Below are 15,583 nucleotides of genomic sequence, written 5' to 3' on the forward strand. Positions count from 1 at the left end.
TGTGTTAAAATAGTATTTGATAATAAAATCTGACAGTAGGCACCAGTTCCCTTCTGTGGGGCACAGGGGCTGTAAGGGACACAAACCAATGTGTGTTGTAAACTGGTCAGTGTGAAAGAGTGCAGGGCATCACTATGAACACTGCAGAGAACTGAGGAAAATGTAACATCCTTTGTTAAGGGAGAAAGGCTTTTGTAAGAGGGCAATGGATTAATGCCTAGATTCTGTTCCTAGATTTTCTAGCTGTAAACCAAAACAACAGTACTTAACAATTGTGTTTCAGTAAGGCTGTGTCATCTCCACATATCACAGGAGCACTGTGCAAGTGGACAGGGCTCCAGTGACAGCAGCTGCTTTTGGTGGGTTTTGTTTATGAAACCCTTTCAGTGTTGGAACAGGCTTGGGAGGATTTTTAAGGTCACCATTTAGCTACCCACTAAGGTAGCCATCATCTTTCTCCTGTTGCTGCCATTCTGTTTTGCATGTATTTAATAGTTTCCTGCTCTATTTTGGATAGTATTTACCCATCCCTGCCAAACAATGGATCTCACAACTACATACAGCGTGAGTTGATTTTTATTTAATTTTTATTGCTTTTTAACCTTTTTTTCTTGTTGAAGTAAGTGTACCTGGTATTCTTCTAAAACATGTAATTACCTAAACTAAGGGGGGGGGGCATTTCCATTTAACATATTGCTTAGGTAAAATGCTACCTTAATGTATAATCTGGGCTATTGTATGTAAATACATGTTATGTATTTACATGCCTCCATATTATGGGAGGGTAATCATCACTACCTCACTAAAGAGAGGACATTCAAAAACCTGTTTAAGCTCAAACAAATCTGATTCTCTTCCTTGGCCTCAAATTGCTTGGATGGGAGTTCTTGGCTAACTGTGAAGTACACTGAAAAAAGCCCTGTACTTCAAAACATGCAAAAAACATTAACACATTTCTTTGAGTATCCTTTGCCTAATCTGTAATGATTTTAAGTAATCCATTTCATGATGGTGACACAAAGATAAAATAAATCTGATTTGGTCTATGGTCATTGTTCAGGGGGGAGTTTTCACCCTTCTCCCAAACCAGCCAAGATAATGAGGCCTTCCTCTGTTTTCACAACTGCTTGTTGCTAGTGCCAGAGCCCCCCAAGCCAAACCTGACTTCCCAAGTGTAGGTGGCAATTTAGCTGTGGATTTGGTAGCACCAGCCAAAGGTGAGTCTTGCTGCTAGTAGCCTTCCTAAACAGAGCCCTTACTCTATTTTTGAATGTTCTTGATTTAACAGCAAGTGCATTTTGGATCACCTGCTTGACATGGCTTTTCTCTGCTAAACATGCTTTAGATTCTGCATAGGTACTTAAAACTTTATGGCACCTAAAGGATGTTAAGTGTCTCTTTACTGTAAAATGGAAGTGTTTTTTTTAAGCTGAAGCAATATAAAGGAGAAAAGACCACATCAGTAAGGCTTTAAAGCTTTCAAGCACCAACTCTGAATCCTTTGTTACACAGAGGAGCTCCTGGATTATGATATGACCACACTTAGCACCATTGGAGGTAAGGGGTTTTGTCCCTGCTGCAGCAATGGACAAGGAGAACCCAGGACAGCACCTGCACTGCTGAAGTCATGCTGCAGCACTAGGCATGTCACAAAGGACAGACAGCCCTTTTAAAGCACATAGATCCAGTCTGACATGCCTTTCTTGAGCACCAACTGCTCCCCATTGCTCACAGTTCCCAGTGGCTTTGTGAGATCAGATGGTGAATTAATCAGAATTAATGGTCTTCTGTCTTCTGCAGTTTGTAAGACAGTAAAGGAAAACAGCAGATTGAGAACAGAAGAATACAGGGAGGGATAGTCTAAAGAACAAAAGAAAGAAATTACATCTGCAGGTGGGTGAACTGAGGTACACACTGCTCCCTAGCCTAGGACTGTGTAATACATAAGCTGAAAGACACAAGACTGCCTAAATTTCTCTCTTGTCCTCCCCACTTCTCCTGTGAGAAGCCCCACAGACAGCTGAGAAAGGGAAGGTAAAAGACAGATTTTACTCGCATTGTTTTCCAGCAATGATTTTCTGCTTCTTACTCAGTGAACAAACTACTGGGTACTCTGAGGCCAGTGGAGCTGTGTGGGTTATCTGCATTCCCAATTCCAGGTTCATAGCAGCACTCTGGCTCTGCTAACAGCAGCTGAAACAGCTTCAGCCTTTGTAGCCTTTTTGGAGCTCTGCAGAGGCCTGGAATGGACAGCAGCACCTGCCTGAGGTAAGCTGACACTGAAACTGAAGGCAATAGCAAAAATGTTTAGGGATGGAAAACCTCTCCCAAACCACTGTCAGAACTGGAGAAGTAGAGAGCTAGAGAAAGGTTAGCAGAAGATCTGTACAAGAGGGAAGAAAGTATGTAAGTAAACAAAGACTTAGAAAGAACAAAATGCAGTGTAACCACAGCAGAGGTCAAGAATGGAATAATACGGGCAGAGGGTGAAAAGTCAGGCAGAATTCTGAGCAGCAAGGGGAGCTCAAAACTAAAGGCAGAGGCAGGATGAAGCTAACAGACCAGCCCAGCCAGAAGGGGAAACAAACCTCGTTCAGCTGCATCAACTCTCTATAAAAGTCTGACAAACAACAAACACAGTTTATCGACACTCTAAAAGCATTATCAGAAGTCTTGACACAGAGGGTACTGAATAAAAAGGAGAGTATTAAAAATGGCTTTTCCTCCCTCTAGTGCTCAGCACAGAGGACTTGATGGAAAGGGCCAAAACAGATTCTCTGTTTACTAGAGGTAGTGTTCTTTGTAAAAGAAGGCATCCTGGTGGACAGGCTGTCTCCAGTACTTGCCTTGGAAATACACAATGTTTGTTTCCCTAGTGAAAATACCCATAGCATGAGATTCCTCTTCACTTGAACAGCCTCTATGGTAATCAGGTGACATTGGTGATACAGGAAAGAGTTTTTTTTAAAAGATCCTTTTTTGTCCACCAGCAACCACAAGAAAAGGCCAAGTGTGAGTTCTCATTCTGTATCCTCTTTTTCTAGGAGAAGTGTGTTTTCTGTCTCGTTGTTGCTATTTCTCAAAGCTCAGAGCAGCTCAGTAGCATATGGAAATGGAATTTGTGAATGCATTTCATTTTCATTCTCCTCATCTTCTTCTTCATGGACAGAATTGGCTGGCTCATCTTGCTCAAACTGTGCCCTTGTCTCAAAGAGCTGCTCTTCCAGGAAGAAGCTCCCAATGCCATACTGCTTATCATGCGCCTTTGTCTCTGCAGCTGAGACGTGGGGAGATCCCAGAACAAAAGCTGCAAACCTGACAAATTTTGAAAGGGAGAAGTTATCAACTGAGAAATTAAAAGAAGAAATACTGTAAATTCTAGGGGTATTGCTATTTAGGAAGGAGTGTTGTAAGGACATCCCCACGGGCAGTGCAGATGAGGGGAAGTCCCAATAACGGATGGCAACAACCGCAAAGATTGGTTTTCCCAGCTCATCTTTTCAGTATTTCTGCAGAAGTAACTTTTGCTCTTCTGGAAACCATCTGCAAGGTCTTGTGACTAAGCAAGAAGATCTAACTTCGTTTTCACATCTTGTCAGTACTTGCAGGGTAATCCAGACTAAGCATTTGTACAGTGGGGTAGTTGGTACTTTAGCTCCTAAAAATAAATTAAAGCTGTAGCATATTTGAGACAAAGGCTGCAATAATTCAGGTGTGTTGATATTGCTAATGAAAGGAAAAATTGAAAAATTCTGCACTCCTATGTTGTATGTAGTCACCTTGTTGCTGGTGCTGTGTGTGCACTGTGGGCAAGCTGAGCTCAAGTCTTCCCAAAGAATTCCTGCCTCCAGTGAAGCTGGAGCTGCAGACTGGGAATTCTGCAGCTGCTCCAACTAAATGCCAGAACAGAGCATGAGCTTAGCACTGTCCCTATACTGCAATCCCCCACAAATCCTCCTTTCAGTGGGCAACTCCATTGAGGAGAGAGAATGGAGCTGGAGGTTTCTGGCAAGAGTGTGGGAACAGACGGCAGTTCTGACACCTGGGTAAGTGTCGACAGCATCAGAGAAATGTATGAAAAAGGAAATGCAGCTACATTCTGGAGTTCTGGTAAACTGATCAATAATTTACATTTCAGACTTAACATTTCTGTGAGATGAATGTCGTCATCTCACTGTTCTTGGAAGGTCTGTTAGTCTAAATGGGGAACAGTTTGCCTTGGGATGAACCACAGTCTGATGCTTAATGGGAGCTGGGAGGGGTTCTCCAAATTGAATTGCTGTTGGTTCTCCTTTTTATTTCCCTTTTCACAACCAGAGAACAGTCTATAACACCTCTATTAATGAAATGATGGCTAGAAAATACGTGTGTCACAAGTTGTTTTGTACATTTGGTGGTGTTTAATTTTACAATACAACAGTAAGCTTTCACATTTTTATCTCTCCACTCTAAAGGCAAGGAGCTTAGAAAGTAAGACTGTTTAACAGTAAATCCATAAAACCTGGCAGAGAGGCTGTCTGTGTGCCAGTCCAAGGAAGATGAAGGTTCTGAAACTGGGTTTAACTTGTTCCTGAATAAATTCCAAACTGACTGGGGTTCCTTTAAAATGGTGACACTTGGTTCTGTGGCAAGGACTAAGTCTTTGTGGCTGGCTAACATTTGAAACTCTGCTTCTGATCTCTTCGAGTTTTTGTTTTGATGGGAATACACTGTTATGATTTATTTTATACTCTACAGGGTTTTCTGGCTTTGCTTGCTTGACCCTTCCTGACCTATATTTGTCTTAGTTTTATCTCTTAAGCTATACACTGCACAGCTCTTCTACCTGTTCTACTTGCTCGTTGCAGGTATTGATTTCTTTCTCTGTATACTTAGTCTTAGATAGTGATACTTCAATAATAGGATTCCCTGACTCTGCAGATTTGCAGTTGGAGAGCTTAATATAGGTAATATTTGAGTATGTATCTTCACTGTGCCCCGGTTTTACACCACAGAAAAGGGCACTGCTCTAAAAGCTGAAGCAGGGCAATTTCACTGGTTAGAGAGGCACCAGGGTCACTGCAAGGGCTTACAGAGGCACTGTAGGAAGCCTGTAAGTTCTGTGACCATGAATCAGCTGTCAAGGTCTGCAAATTCCTAAGAGTAATTTGTGGTCAGGGAGGAACAAAGAGAAATTCAATGCCATCAGCGAGCAATCCCCTCAAGAGGTGTGGCTGTGGTCCTGAGTGGGATATGCAAGATAAACACACCTGGAACAGTGCCTGCAGTGGCATTTAGGTCTGCAGTGTGTTTAGGTGTGCAATGTGTTTCCTGTTTTAGAGAAGCCAAGGTTTCTTACCTGTGTGGAGCCTGGAGTTTGGATACAGCTATCCATGATGGGAAGTCAGGGCTCCTGCAGAACGAGCGCAGCTCCTCCAGAGCTCTGATCGTTTCACTTTCACCTTGTTCTCGATACTCCTCTTCAGTAAGGTATTTAAACACCAATTTTTTTGATTTAAAGTGATGCTTCATTTTTCTAGAACAAAATGAAAATAACCAGTATTTATAAAGTCTTCTGCCATGTAATTATCTGCCCTTTTTCTCTATACCTGCTATTAAAATGCATTAGTCACCTCTACCCTTTTAAGAGAACAAGCTGCATTCTTACATTTGAGGGCAAGGCATGTAATGTTTGCTAGCCTGTTTACCCTAGGTCTTAATCAAAGCTGTAGAATTTCACATGATATTTAATGAGCTTCAGATGAGCTTTAGATCAGGTCCTTATTGTGTATGCATGGACTAGAATCTCACAGAATTAAAGAGATGGCTGCTTGCTCAGCCATTTTAAGGTGCAAAATGCAAAATGTGTCTGTGCAGAGACATGGGCTGAATCAAAACTCAGTCTGCATATGTTACATCAAAGATAAGCAATGCTCTAAGCCTGTTGTGAGTTGTTCATGTTGTTTACTAGCTAGCTTCTCTTAAATCTTGCTCTGAATTACAAAACTGAGTAGTCTGAGGCCAAAATGTTTACAATCTGATGGTTTTTTAGCTGCTGCGTAGTGATGTATAATATAATTAGATATAAATTAGAAAGTGTGCCATGTTCTGTTTCCTTCTGTCAACTGCTTTCAATTTAAATGTTGTGATGAGTTAAGATAAGCAAGGGCTGGATGCCCATAAAACTTTCAGCTCTGTATAAAAACACCTGCTCCAACATCAGCAGCATTTAACTTTCCTTCTTTTATCCCTTTAAAGCAGAGAACTGTAGTAGTTGTTTAGGTCAAATGGTGAAGGGTCTTGCTGGCTCAGTGAGATCGACTGTTCTTAACAATAAATACTGCAAGACTTTAAATTATTTTGATATATTTGCTGCTCTGAACTGTGTATCTGGCATCGTGGCCTCACAGTTTGGTGCTGTGACTTAAGGATTTTGAAACAGAAAAATTCAAAAGCCCTTTTCATTCTCCTAAGAGAGATTACTTGTAGAACTGTATTTCTTTATAGAAGCATCAGTTCATAAAAACCAAAAAGAAAGAACTACATGAAGAATAAACTACAGTGTTTCAGAGTAAAACTTGAAAGTAAAACTTGTGGCCACATCATACTGATTCCAGAGCATTCTGAACCTGTTTACAACAGGTGCTGATCTTACATGTTGCTTTTGAAACAGCTGTTGCTTCTCAGCTGCAGGCAAAAATTGGTCTACAACAAATGACAAATTCTACCTAAAATAAAACCAATTCAGGCTGCTTCATACTTCAGCATGTAAAAAGAGAAGATAAAGACTAAAGCAGTATGTTTTTCAAAAGTAAACAGTGTGTATATAAAAAAAAAAAACAAAACCCAAATTATTTGTTTTTTATTATTTTGGTTATGCCAGTTCCAGCCTTTGCCTCTTCCTACTTCTCTGTGGTTCAGCAGAGTCCACAGCTATGGAACAGTCTGTACTAAAGACTCTGAAGCTGGATGCCATCCATCCCTGAAGGTAAAAAACAGATGTCAATTGGCAAGGCTTTTTAGAATCTTCATTTGAGCTCTGCACTTGTGCTAAAGCATACTTCAAATTCAAGGATGAGCAAACACGTTGTTCCTGTATTGCTACTGCAAACACTCAGCAAGTTAAGGTGTACCTACTGCAAGCAGTTCTTGTTCAATTCCAAAATGTAAATGGGCCTCTAGGAATGCTGAGGAGTATCTCCATAGTTCTGACAGATTGCTTCTATGAATGACAAGGAGAAAAACTAAAATCATGGAGAACGCTATTTTGCGGACATGTGATTTTAGTCTCTGAACTCTCTTCAACCTGCAAGGACTGTCACTTTTGAACAGCTGCATCCTTGGTGAGGGATCAGTGTTTTATCCCTAGGATTCCATATGAGTTCACTGCAGCTTCTCTCACTACACATCAAACCAAGGCAGTACTGCTGCAGTCTCATCAATCAAACAGAAATGTTCAGGTTGCCATATGCTGTGGACTAGAAGGTGCTACATTTGCCCTTAAGAACACAGTCACACTTCTCCATTATCCACAGAACAAAACTCGTGCTTAAAACTGCCAAGTGGAAAATCAATCACTTCTGTGTCTCTGGACCTTAAACCTTTCCTAAGGCAGTTTTACATATGGCAAAATTTTGAACTAGTACTAGAAATTCCATATATACACCATTACTGGTGTATATGTGGTATAAGTCTAGGGTTTTTTTATGATCAGCTTCCAGTATTTCCTGGTTCTCCCAGGACTTGGACATTCACAAACAGACACAGACCTGGCAATGTGACAGGCAGCACCCAGGGGGTAACAGAGGCCTTTGGAGCAGAGGCTGACTGCTATGACTGCATACGCAACTTGAGGGATGGTGACTCCAAAGTAGATGAGGACAAAGGCTGTTAATTGGAGTGTCCATGTGAACAAGGTTATGCTGAGCTCTGTGGTCAGCGGCCCATGCTGATAGCTAATGGCAAAGCTGGTAATCCCCACAGCCAGAAAATAGCCTGGAGGAACAGAAAAGGACATGGAGAAAAAGATGCAAACTACCCCTACAACCTTTACTTTGCTTCCCAAAGCTGGCAGCTCCTGTGAAGTGTAGCCTGCTGATTCTTGTGTTGTGTTACAGGTAACTGCATGATGTTTTATGTGCTTTCTATTTCCAAAGTGTGCCAAGAGTTCACAAGGTTATCTCTGAACAGCTTTTAGCCAATGCTGTGGGCTGCACATGAATTCTCCTCACATGACAATGCCGAGGCAGGTCTCAGATCAATAGGTCTGTCAGCCCCTGCAGCCACATCCCATTCCCAATGTGTGCATCCATTTCCCACATCCAGCAAGCTGCAGACCAGAGGAGCTGCCCTTTTGCTCTTACAGGAAAAGTACGTAACAACAGCAAATAAATGAACAAATAATGCAAGCAAAATCTGCTCTTAGAACTCTACATCTCTTACAACTTTACAGTCCTCTACATCAAACTCTTTATTCAATGATACAATGTGAGTAAACACTCATTTGAGTGGATTAGGAACCTAATATTTCAACATCTGTGGCTTAGGAGAAAATAGAGCTCTATATGAGTCACTTGATTTTCTTTTTTTATGGGCAGGTATTCATCTGACCACTAAATTAAACCAAAATCTGCAGCACATTTCTTGGTAATTTTCTTACCCAACAGGTAGATTTTGTGTTCAGACCACAACCACTGTATATTCTCTTTGAGGCAGTAAATAAAATAGAGAGAGACCATCCAGGAGCCACTCATTAAAATCCAGAAGGTACTGTGCTAGAAATTAAAAAAAAAAAAAAAGTGAAAAAAAACTTCATTAAAAAAATCCAAGCCAGAATCAGGACCATTGTTTCCAAAGGAACTCACAGGCAAAAACACATGTGAAATTCTTTAAACCTACAGGGTTTTAGACTTGCACTGCACAGTCTTCTGCATGCTACAACAACACAGTATCAATTCCAAGCAGAGCAACTGCATCCCTGTTTTTGTGCATGGTGTCCCAATGTCACAGTATAACCCTACTGACGTGTTCCCAATTAACATATCTCAGCAATATTATGGGAATGCACAGGCTTTAGAAAACTAAAGGAAAAATTCCCATCTGCCTTACAATGAATGGTCTTTGGTGAATGGAAGAGAATCTGTCTCAGCTGCCACTGTATTTTTATTTAAATTGATTCACAGATTCAAAGGCAAGTTTAGCTCCAGTTCAATGAAAATAATTTACGTTTCAGAACGAACTCTTCTTGTACATCACCAATGCCTGCTCAGTTTAAACTCAGGAGGAAGCTAAATAGAACTTGACTCTGACCTAACTCTGTTTACTTGATTCAAGCAATGCTGCAGTCATTTCAGTGCAGTTACCTGGCCTCAAAACCAGAACAAGGTCAGAATCTGGCTCTGTACTGTCACTTCTTGTATTATGATGATTACTATTATTTTATTTTATAAATGTAGATTTACCCTTGGAATAAACCTTTTAAGTGTCAACAGGACAAAGACTAGCAGAGCAAGAACACCCAGTATTACTCCAGAAAGGTAAAAGAACTTGGCACTCCTGTAAAGAGAACAACAGAGAATATGGTGAGATGTGTAATTTGTAATTGGTTAAAATGCCAACATTTGTACAAACAGCAGTGATGTTCAGTAAGAACTTAAATCAGCTGTAAGTTAGAGTTGTAGTTATATGGTAAGCAGGCCCAGTTCAGGTATTACATCTGTGTAAGGAAAAATTCCCAAGAGATACTTAAGGTCACTGGAGTTGTTAGAGGTTAAGAGACTGTGCTGGGGTTTTTTAAAGCTCACACTACTTCTGATTGCATTGCCCTTCTATTCTCTAGTACACAGAAGAAAATTAAATAACCAATATGGTTCTGCACTGCAAGAGAAGTTTTATTTTAATTTAAAATGCAGAAAACCCCCCACAAACCCACAAGTTTTTTCTCCTAAACATATGCATTTATAAATTCCATCTTCTTAATTCAGAGTTAATGCTATAAAACCTATTGCTGCTCTGCTTGTTTCAGAGGTGCCTCCTGACAATTATTTTGTGACTCACTTTGCTTTGAAGTTGTGGGCACGTATTTTGCTGTATCAACTGAGTATCCTCCCTTACATGCTATGAAAAATGTGCATCAGAAGAAAGGCTGGCACAAAGGTGGAGGCAAAAGAGGCCCCACATGACTTTGTCCTAAATATTTCTAAGGAAAAGCATCATTAATAATCAGCATTGTTTAGCATTCAGCTATCCTCAGTGGTCTACAAAAGGGAAAAAGGACTTTTCTGATCCACACACTTGCCCACTGAGGATTGACTGTCTTGGTGTCCCCCAGTGCAGGGAGCCTGGATACAAAAATCCTAACACAGCTGATTGATAAACAGCATTAGGCACTCCAAGATATGTCACAATCTGTCCAAACACAAATGGTATGAGGAAGTTTTAAATATATATTCAGTTCCTTATTTCACTTTCCCAAAGAACTGCCTCTTTAGCTTAGAAAACAGACCAAAGACGCACAAGCTTTGGGAAAGAAGGTCAAAAGCAGCCAGTACTCACCTGCTCAGGCTGTTTGCAAAATGGAACAGAAAAATTCCAGCTACAAACAAAAACAAGAGCTTTCCATCTAGCACTAAAAAGGGGGGAAAGAAATAGAAATTGACTTTAGAGTAATTCAGTCTGAAATGCTGATTATATAAAATATCAACAGAAAAGCCCCAAGCTTCTTACAGAAGAGATGGTACATTCAGTAGCACTGGCAATACCAAGCCATCTGTAATATGAACTCAAAGATTTGGTACTTACTTTCTCTTTTCACCCTCACAACGTATGGTTCAATTTTGAAGGGTTGTATTTTGAAACAAACGTCCTCTCCATATTGTTTTATGCTCAGAAAAGTTTCTGTACATGTCTCTGGCTTCCAGAGGATTTGAACAGCACATGCAACAAACTCAAAAACAGTTTCTGAATTCCGGCAGTTGTTTTTTTCTGAAATAGGCTCAAACCGGAACCTTTCTCTGCTGTTAACTTTTATCTAGAAACAAAGAACAGAAAACACAGAGAAGCAGCTCAGAATCACTGTGGGTTTTTGTGAATTATACTGCATATCAGCCATGCATGTGGTAATGAAAATCAGTCTTAATGGTTTAGTATTGGTTATTTATATTAAGCAAAGATTAATTGTTTACAATTAGTATCTCATAAGATAATTCAGAGAACTCACTGGCAGCAAAGTTCAGTGGAGGGGCCTCAGTCCATCCAAAAGCACAGTGACACTTGCCCACACACAAATTTCTAACAAAGCTAGTGATATCTGACTGACCACAGTTTGTTTTGTGAATGTTCATACTCCTCCTCCTTCCCCTCCTGAACTGTAACAAATTTGACTTGCTTTTCTTTATAATGCAATCTTCATGTTGGGGACATAAGAGGGATGAGGAAAATTAAAGATAGCATAACCAGAAATTTAAATAGAAGCACATTCCTGTTGGGTATTTTGGAGTTTTTTTTCTGGGTCCCAGTGCCCTCTCCCACCAAACTGATCAAAGATCTTGTCCATCTTCTAAGCTGAGGTGATTTTCCTGAGGACTCTGATACATTCTTTAGGGCCTACTAGACAACAAAGACCTATGTGCAAAAAAGTGATGTAGCGGATAATAAACCAGGTTTGTACTAGGGAAGGAGACAATGTGTCAGCAAGCAGTTTGTTGTGGAAAAAATCTGAACTTCCTGCTTTTAAACACTGACTCCAGGAAAGTTTGTGGGACTGATGGAGGGTTCTACCACCTGAGCCTGCTACCATTCATAAAAACACCTGCAACATATTCCTGAGGAAAACAGTCCTGGGAACAAAGAGATGTTCCACTTTTGGATACCTGAGAGAACAGTCCTCCAACAGAGACAAAATGAAACTATTTCCTTCCTTTGTCTGGAGACATACTTCTCAGGAAAGAAAAGGAGCCATGGAGATGGTTAGCTCACTCCTTTAGCTGTTGAAAGGATTTTCATCTGCTTCAAGCTAATCTCTAAATGTGTGTCTTGTAAGATGACCCTCTGATAACTCAGGAGAACAAACACATTGCTGCTGCTGTTTGTTCATTAGTCACAATCTAACGAGCCTTTGGTTCCTACACTTTGGTGTGCTGTGGTGAGAGAGCCACAGAACTGCATGTAGTCCTCAGATTTAGAAGTTCCATAAAGGCAGCTGGTGATAGGCAGAAGCATTTGTTGCAGAGGTTAACAGTGATCCATCAACAGAACATGCAAGAAAATAATACACAATTCTAAATAAATGTTTTTGTGGCACCATCACACTCTAAGCCAGAGACGAAACCTCACTGCATCCCAGCTGGAGGCTCATAATGCTGGATTTATATCATGGTCACAGCTATTTAATTCCATAGAACTGCTGCCTTGATCCTGCTAACTGGCTGGGAAAAGCTCACATGAAATGTACTGACTGACCCCAGAACAGCCTCTCACCTGGATAGTTGACCACAGGTACTGTAAGTGAATGGTTCTGTTCTGCACATAGCAGTAACAGTTTTCATCCTGCTTCTGGATGACATCCATTTCTTGCAATAAGCTGCAGTTTTTATCTGGGGGAAGCAAAAAAGTTAATTTTAGGCATGTGTCAAATACAAATGTCTAATTGTAGTCCATTTCATTGTTGTAAATCCTGACAGAAACATGTTCAATATGATTTAGATGGAAATTCAAATTGGACTTTTAATCAAGTCATTTAGGCTCCAAAGTAAACTGCAACACCTTTGGAAAAAAAAAAAAAAGAAAAAAAAAAAAAACCAAAACAAAAGAGGGTGGTATTTTTAAAAAATGTACTCCAGAAAAGCTTGGCTTCAGCGTCAGTGTTTTGATGGCACTGGAACAGGGCCTCTGGGCCAAATTCACTGCTGCCATGAGTGGGTGTAACTCCACCAGAGTTCCCTGTACCAGTGGTGAATGCAACTGTGGGAGTCTGAGCAGGTAAACAGACTTACATATTAACACAGTCATTTAGCACATGACACAGCTGCTGATCACAAAAGTCATACTCCTCTCCCTCAGAAATGTTTGTGATGTTAAATCACACAAGTCTTCTTTTTAGAACATTTTTTATCCTGTCCCAGTCCAGCCATGGCATGTAATAAGGGAACTGCACTGACAGCTCACCATAAATTGTTGAATTAGAGATGTGAATTGTTCTAACCCTCCTGAAACCTTAGTGAGCCCCTATGATCTTCGGAATTAAGATTGCACTTTTGAGCAGAAATGGACCTAAAAGATTAATGGAGCAAAGTTTCAGACACATTTTGATCTATATACATGTGTAAAATATATCCTACAGTGCATTACCACAGTGTTTCAAGAACATAATTAAAGAGAAGCATAGAGGAAATAATTACACATCCTGACAGAGGGACTCATCTAGCTTACTGAATAGAAAATGTAGGTCTCAGCCAAGCTCAGTAATAACTGCTAACATGCTGTCATGCACTCAGAGCAGCAAAATGGGTATGTGCAATCTCAACCCAGACAAGGAGATGCTGTTTGCAGGTAAAAACGTGCTGTGTCTCTATAAGGAAGATGAAATTAGGCTAAATTATATTCTAACAAATTTAGTTAAGCCAGTGAAAAATACTGTGTGGATGTTCTTACTCAGGTTTATTATAGTTCTTACTTAGGTTTATTATAGCATTACAGAATTATTGTCCACACACGATCCTACTAAACTGGTTTAACCTTAAAATTTGGGCATTTTTTCTTGTGGAAAAATTACCCATCAGATTAATTTTCATCTGTGGCAAATCCAGTGGGAGGGAGCACAACCACTCAGACAAGCACTGGCTGTACCTTTAGACGGGCACTTTCACAAAAGCCATGGCACGATGCTGCAGAACGATTATTTGTCACTGACGCAGCAGGGAGGTGAGGCTGGGCACTACCCAGGCCTAAAACCAGGATAATCCAGCAACAGGAAATGGCAGGGCCAAAACACAGCCCAGTGTCCACACCTCCCCTGAAGGGCATCTTAGGATTTCCTGCCACCACGGATAAAGTATCCATCCGTGTCAACGGCCATGTCATCCACGGGCAAGGCTGGCAGGTATTTTCTTACCACCCACAGTTTTAAGGCATTTTTCTTGAGAAAAAACAGCTGCTTGAGATAAGTAACTCTGTATAAGTAACTCTGAGGTGGTGCTGGGTTTAGCTATTGGAAGGACGCACTTGTAGAGTAACTCAAATTCTAAGACTGCAAGCAAAGAAATTCGAAATTATGAGCCATCAGCATTTCCTGCAGAATCCGGAGGATGCCCAAGACTCGAGAACGGCAATGCAAGGAGGAAGCCGGTTCTAGAGTTCCTTATTGCTACTACAACTGAGCACAGCCTGTTGGGGTTTGCCTGTCCTCAAACATGTTAATAAAAGACCTGTTCTGCACCCTATTCCCTGGCCCGAGCTCCTGAGGAAGCCAGAGGGAGCCGCACACCCAGACGCAGCTCCCGGCCCCGCCGCTGGAGCGGGCGGGACGCGCCCGCCCTCAGTGCGCCGCGGTTCCTTTGTCCGTGTGCGGGCTCCGTGTCCTGTCCGGGCCGCTTCCCATTCCCTGTTCCCGGCCACGGCGCGGGGCCGTCCTGCGGAACCCGAACTGCGAGGGAGGGCCGGGGCACACGGCAGAGCGCCTCAGGCCGCGGCTGCCCCGGCTCCGCTGCAGCTGCCGGCGGGGCGAGCGGCCCCGGCCCGTCAGCCGGGCAGCGCCATGTTGGGCGGCAGCGGGGCCGCGGGGCCCAGGGACAGCGGGAGCGGAGCGAGTCCCCGCTCCCGAAGGGATGGGCTGAGGATTCCCGGCCTGTGAGCACCCGCCCCGCCCCGGGCCCGGGAGGGGACGGGCAGTACCTGCTGGCGGCGCCTCCCCGCTGCCCGCGGCCGCTCCGGGCAGCGCCAGCCGGACGAGCAGCAGCAGCAGCCCCGGCCCCGGGCGGGCCCGCGGGCGCTGCCGGCGGCGGGGCGGCCACGCCGGACCCATGCGGCCGCCGCCGGCTCCGGGCTCGGCCCTCGCGGCCGGCGCAGGGCGGGGCAGGGGCGGTGCGGCCCCGCTGCCCGCTCCCCCCGCGGGGCCGCCGGCGGCCCGGGGCTCCACCCGCGGCACCCGGAGCTTGTGCGGGGCTGGGGGATCCGTCTGGAGGGGGACAGCCCGCCCTGCGCTCCTCTTCTGCCCTCCTTGGGGTTGAGGGGAGGAGGAAAACCATCGTGGCTTGGAAAGGAGGAGGAAAAGCATTGAAGGTACCGCTCAGCCCAAGCATGTCCTTGCCTTGTGATCCCCTCAGAGTGAGAGTGTTGGCTGCCCAGTAAAGGTGTAAAGCAGCTCCAAACCAAACGTGAACAGCTTGTGACACTTGCAGACCTCAACCCAGGCGGTCGCCCAGATGAACGGGGACGGTGGATGTCCTCCTTACACACCAGGGAGGACACCTGGTGACCTTTCCCTGTTCCCAGCCCCAGGGAAAGGTCACCAGGTCACCAGGGTGCCCTTTTGGCAAGCAGCGGTGCCTGAGCCAGACAGTGAACCACACATTAACCAGCCCCTCTGTCCGCCCAGAGGACCTGCCCG

The 15,583-nt window shown here is 43.1% G+C and overlaps 1 protein-coding gene across 1 annotated transcript; it reads right to left on the reverse strand.

Moving 5' to 3' along the window:
- Window positions 1–2,187: 2,187 nt before the first annotated feature.
- On the reverse strand, window positions 2,188–14,944 carry NEMP2 (nuclear envelope integral membrane protein 2). Its single transcript, XM_054278007.1, has 9 exons — window positions 14,869–14,944; window positions 12,457–12,572; window positions 10,780–11,008; window positions 10,534–10,606; window positions 9,441–9,534; window positions 8,639–8,753; window positions 7,749–7,974; window positions 5,339–5,515; window positions 2,188–3,315 (listed from the first exon to the last, which is right to left on the reverse strand). Exons 2-9 carry the CDS (start codon window positions 12,544–12,546, stop codon window positions 3,087–3,089), a joined length of 1,233 nt encoding a protein of 410 aa, XP_054133982.1. The 5' UTR covers window positions 12,547–12,572; window positions 14,869–14,944; the 3' UTR covers window positions 2,188–3,086.
- Window positions 14,945–15,583: the final 639 nt, after the last annotated feature.

The sequence above is a fragment of the Melozone crissalis genome, unplaced genomic scaffold (genome assembly GCF_028551555.1).
Source record: "Melozone crissalis strain CALT ecotype California unplaced genomic scaffold, PUWL_Pcris_2 ptg000023l_1, whole genome shotgun sequence".
NCBI lineage: Eukaryota > Metazoa > Chordata > Aves > Passeriformes > Passerellidae > Melozone > Melozone crissalis.